This window comes from Octodon degus, unplaced genomic scaffold (assembly GCF_000260255.1).
Source record: "Octodon degus isolate 3935 unplaced genomic scaffold, OctDeg1.0 scaffold00004, whole genome shotgun sequence".
Classification (NCBI taxonomy): Eukaryota; Metazoa; Chordata; class Mammalia; order Rodentia; family Octodontidae; genus Octodon; species Octodon degus.
In genome coordinates, this window is record NW_004524580.1 from 36,357,884 (window position 1) to 36,363,053 (window position 5,170).

General features: G+C 53.7%; 1 protein-coding gene across 1 annotated transcript in view; it reads left to right on the top strand.

The window, feature by feature from the left end:
- The window catches only part of LOC105742489 (uncharacterized protein C10orf95-like), a 9,159-nt gene extending 6,806 nt beyond the window's left edge, over window positions 1-2,353 (top strand). The window contains exon 2 of the mRNA XM_012515242.1: window positions 1,718-2,353. Within this exon, the coding sequence (XP_012370696.1) occupies window positions 1,718-2,353 (636 nt within the window). The remainder of the gene's footprint in view (window positions 1-1,717) is intronic.
- The last annotated feature ends 2,817 nt before the right edge of the window (window positions 2,354-5,170 follow it).

Here is a 5,170-nt window from a genome sequence, read left to right on the forward strand (position 1 = left end):
GAGGAGATGAAGGAGGAGGAGATGGAGGAGGAGGAGATGGAGGAGGAGGAGATGGAGGAAGAGGAGATGGAGGAGGAGATGGAGGAGGAGGAAATGGAGGAGGAGGAAGAAATGGAGGAGGAGATGGAAGAGATGGAGGAGGAGATGGAGGAGGAAGAGGAAGAGATGGAGAAGGTGGAGGAGAAACAACTCCAGACATACTCAGCTACCTTATCTTTGACAAAGATGCCAAACACATTCACTGGAAGAAAGATAACCTCTTCAATAAATGGTGCTAGAAAAACATGTTTTGCACTTGCTCCGGATGCTGCCCCTGGAGGCTGACTCCTGGGAAGCCACATATCAGCCATTCGGGAGAGAGGGTCAGTGTTCTTGCTTTGTGGGGTGTTCTGAAGTAGTGGAGAGTAGGGCTGAATCCAGCAGCAAGGGGTTCCCCCAAAACATCCATGCCTGGCAGAAAGCAGCCCCAACCTCACACCAGGCCAAAGACCATAAAGCCTGTGACAACAGGTGGTATCAATGGGCATGTGACAAGCGTCCTCCCTGGGCACGGTGGTACATGACATAATCCCAGCAATTCAGGAGGTTGAGGCTGGAAGATTGCAATTCAATACCAGCCTGAGCAACTCAGTAAGGCTCTGTCTCAAATTTTAGGGGTGCTGAAGACACAGCTCAGTGCTCCACAAGCTCACAACGCCACGCACATGTGTGTGCACACAAGAGCCTGCTCTGTCCTCCTTCCTCATACCCCTAGCCATGCCCTCAGCCCTGAGGAGCACTGTAGGGCAGCTCTGGGCCATAAGGAGCCACGCCCTGCCCCCATCCATGCCCAATGGAAATCCAGCCCCACTTGGCTGCTGCCTGGCTCCCTGCAGCACAAAGGCAGTGCTGGGTCCCCCACTGCATCTCAGAATCGGCTGTGCGGCCAGCAGTGGTGCCCAAGCAGCACCAAGTTTGGCTCCTGGCCTCAAGAGCCATGCAGAGCCCCTAGTGTCTCGCCCTGCCCACCTGCCCCAGCCCACGGGTCACTGTGGGAGAGCCTGACACCGGCGGTGGAACCAGCCCTCGCCTGTGTAGCCCACACCCTGGCCTGAGATGGCACAGGGTGCCCATTTCCTCATTCAGAGACCTCGGGGACCCCATGAGCTGAGGAGTTGCAGGCCAGCATGGCAGGAACAGAAACCCAGGCGATGTCAGCTGTGTGTCCGTCTCATTCACCTCCAGTTGCGCCATGAACAGATGGTGTCATAGGCATGCAGCAGAGCGCTACTCAGTCCCCAAAGGGACAGTGCAGCCAGGCACAGAGGTCCGACCCTTAACCCCAGTTCTCCAGAGCCCTTCCAGCCTAGGGCAGGGAGATCAGGAGTTCCAGCCCAGGCTGGGCAATTTAATGAGAGCCTGTCTCAAACCAAAAGTCATTTATAAAAAGGAACAATGGTTGTAGATGAGAAACACGTGGGTGAATTGCACGCACCCTGCCCAGGAGAAGGAGGCGATAGCTACCACCACATCCTGTGGGGCCCCAGTCCTGTGAAATCCTAGCACAGGAGAAAAGGAAGGACGGAGAGCAGATCTGCAGCTGCAGGGCTAGAGCCTGCAGTGGCCACAGCCTGGGGAACGCTTCCTGGGTAACAGCGAGCTTCCGTATCCTCGGGATGGCGCTTACGTTTGTGCCTGCGTCTGCGGGCAGCGGTCTGCTCTTCCCACCGCGAAATAGGACCGAAACTGCGGAGGCGCGAGAGGGTGCGGCAAGCTCAGAGGGGGCTGGGTGCAAGGACGCCCCGCGCGGTGCGGCGGGCAGAGCGCGCGGCGGGAGCGACCCAGAGAGGAGCCGGAGGCGCGGTCCCGAGGCGGCCCTGCCTGCCGCTGCCGACTCCGCTGCTGCCCGCCCCGCCCGTGCGCCACGCCGCGCGTCAGCGCAGAGGCCCCGGAGGCTCAGCCCTGGGGACCCGGCCCCCGAGGACCGGCGACGACGGGAGTGGGGCTGGGGGCGCGCGTCTGCGCGGGGCCGCCTACGGGACGGCGCCGTCTGCGCACCCCACCTCGAGCCGGACTCCGAGGCCGCGGCGACCGCAGCAGCAGCAGCGCCGCATCCCCACGGTCAGACGGGGCGGAGTCCAGGCTCCTGGAACCTGCACTCGAGGAGCGGCTCGGGACCGCAGCCCGGCCGTGGGCAGCCTTCCTTACTCCGGAAGTCAGCTTATCTGAAACTGTAAACGAAAGCGGGAAGGCCCTGGAAGGCGGACCTGGCGGCAAGCCCTCTCCTCTTCCGGGAGAGCAGAGGTCTGTGAGCGGGGCAGCCGCACCCTCTAGCGGCCGCGTGGAGAACGACAGGGACCGGGCACCTTCCTAGAAACGTCCCTTCCCAGCCTGGGCCCCGCCCTGTGTCCTTGGTTGTCTAATTATTACCAGAGAGGCGTTCAAATCTAGCTTCAAGTTGTTCGAGTTGTAGTAAGAAGCTGTGCCCTTAGGAGCTGCCATTTCCGTACCCGAAAATAGGATTGAATAAACTTCCCAGGATTAAATAAATACAAGCCCCAGAGCTGGCTGCAGGAGCGGAACCCAGTGGCCTGGTGTAAGAGCTTTGCATGAGGGGCACTTTGATGGGGCACGTCCCTTTGCAGAGAAGCTCACTGATGACATTTTGTTGCCTCTGAATCAACACTTCTGCAGGGATGCCCCTCCCTGTTCGCCCTCCAAGGTACCGACCACGCTGTCGGGGAGTGGGTGACTACATGCATCGAGGCAGGTCCCAAGAGTGGGGTGCAGTTTATCACCCTCGTGTCCCCAGCACACCTCTCATGGGCAACAAGAGAGGCCTCACTGCAGACATGAGGTGCATGGAGCTTAGTGAGCGCTTCGTTTTTTCTGACTTTGTATCGCAACAAATTTCAGATTTCCAACAAAGCATTTGCAGGTGCTTTTGATCCCGATCCCCAAATGTGCGCCAGGTGAGGCTCACCTGGCTGCTGATGCTTGGGAGCGAGTACAGGTCAGCACTGGCTTTTGGCAGTGGAAGTGTAATCCAGCCTTTCTCCCCAGTTTTGTCCGTGTTCCCTAAAGTAAGGGGGTTCTCTTACTTAGTCACACTTCAGTTACCAAAATCAGGAAGTGGACGTAAGAGCCACTGTATCTTGTCCCCAGTCCTTGCTGAGATCTCAGCAGTCGTCCCAGCAGTGCCTCTACTGAAAAGGAAACCAGGTTCTCATCTCTGTTGGCCTTTAGCCCTCCTCTCCCTCGGTGTAAGTGGGCTCGCACTTCTCAGCAGTACTCCAGGTTGCCCCCATGCAGGGTGTGCCTGTGTTGCCTCGGAGTAAGTGTAAATGCAAGGGGTGGGGATAAGTTGCACCATTTTGGTAAAATGCCATGAGAGGGAGCTGCTCTCTCTCAGAGCTTCACACTAGAAAGAACCCGGGTCAAAGCCTGAGTCTGGAGGTGTCAACGCTGAGGTCACAGGCCGGATGGCACCTTCCCGTGGCTGCACTCTTACCTGTCGCAGTTAGCAACACCTTGTGAAGAAGCAGCAGGAGAGGACTGTGGTCCCCAGTTCCACCCTTTGTCCCCTGCGCTGTTCTTGTGAAGCCATGGTGCTCTCTCCCCCCCCACTCTCCTGGCAGCTTTAGGCTTCTTTAGGGGAAGCCCCTCTTCTCCCAGCCCACTACCCCAGTGCCCCTGTGTGTGAAGGGCCCAGACCCCCATCCATTGGGCTTGTGCCTCACCCTCATCTGAGCCCTGCTGTCTTGGTTTCTTTCACCCATGGCCAAGCCTTTATCTGAAAACACCGAGTGGACAACCCCAGAAAGAACTGGTTTGCAAGCCTCATACTCTGCACCACTCTAGCCCCTGAATCTCCCGTGGTGTGCCCAGAACAAGTGTCCCCACCCACCGCACCCAGCCACACACACCACTCTCCCAGACTCAGCCACCTCAGAGCCAGCGTTGCTGCAAAAAGAAAGCACAATCAGCTATTCCTGGTTTGGGGGGGGTTGTTTTGTTTTGTTTTTTTTTGTTTTGGCAGAGCCAGGGATTGAACTCAGACCCTTGTGCTTGCCAGGGAAGCACTTATTCCACTGAGCCATCTCCCCGGCCCCTACAATCAGCTATTCTGAGAGAGGGAGAGACCACATTTGCATCACTTCATTGCAGACAGTGTCTCTCATGCTGTTTGAATTGTTGTTGGTTAGAATTGCTGTTTGTGTTGTTGGTTACTGCTTCCTTTGCTGAGCAGACTTTTAATTTGATATCATCCCATTTGTATACTCTGGGTATCATTTGTTGCTCAACTGAGATTCTGTTTAGAGAGCCATTATCTGTACTTATGTCTTCAAGATTATTATCTAATAATAGAATTTTTATTTTTATTTTTATATCTTCCACCAGGTAGTGTTTCAGTTTCAACATTTAAGTCTTCGGTCTGTTTTTATTTTATATTTGCACGAGGGGAGATACATGAATCTAGATTCAGCCTTCTGCACATATGTGGCCAATCGTTCCAGCACCATTTGTTAAAGAGCCTATTTTTGCTGCAGTGTGTGCTTCTCACCCGTCTGTCCAACATCAGGTGACTTAATGTGCCTGGCTGGTGCTGCGTCCTCTGTTCTATTCCACTGATCCTCACGTCAGTCTTTGTGCCCAAACCTTGCTGTTTTATCACTGTAGCTTTGTAATATAGTTTCAGATCCAGGATTATAATGCCTCCTGAAGTGTTCCTGTTGCCCAGGATTGCCTTTACTATTTGAGATCTCTTCTGATTCCATATAAATTTCAAAGTTGTTTCCTCTAGTTCTGTAAGGAATACTACTGGTATTTTTGGGGGATGGCATTAAATCTACATATTGGTTTTGGAAGTATGGCCATTTTGATAATACTGGTTCTGCCTCTCAAGGAAAAGGGCATACTTTTCCATTTTCTGACATCTTTGATATTCTTTCTCAGAGTACCATTTGTTTTTAATATAGAGGACCAGGAAGATAGCTCAGTAGAATAAGTGCTTCCCTGGCAAGCGCAAAAGCCTGAGTCCAATCCCTGGTTCTGCAAAAAAAAAAAAAAAAAAAAAGCACTTCCCTGTTTTTTGTTTGTTTTTTTTCCATAAATTTATTGAGAAACAAATAGCAATGAGACAGTTTCAAACCAAATTGGTAGGACAGTTTCAATAATTAAAACGTTGCAT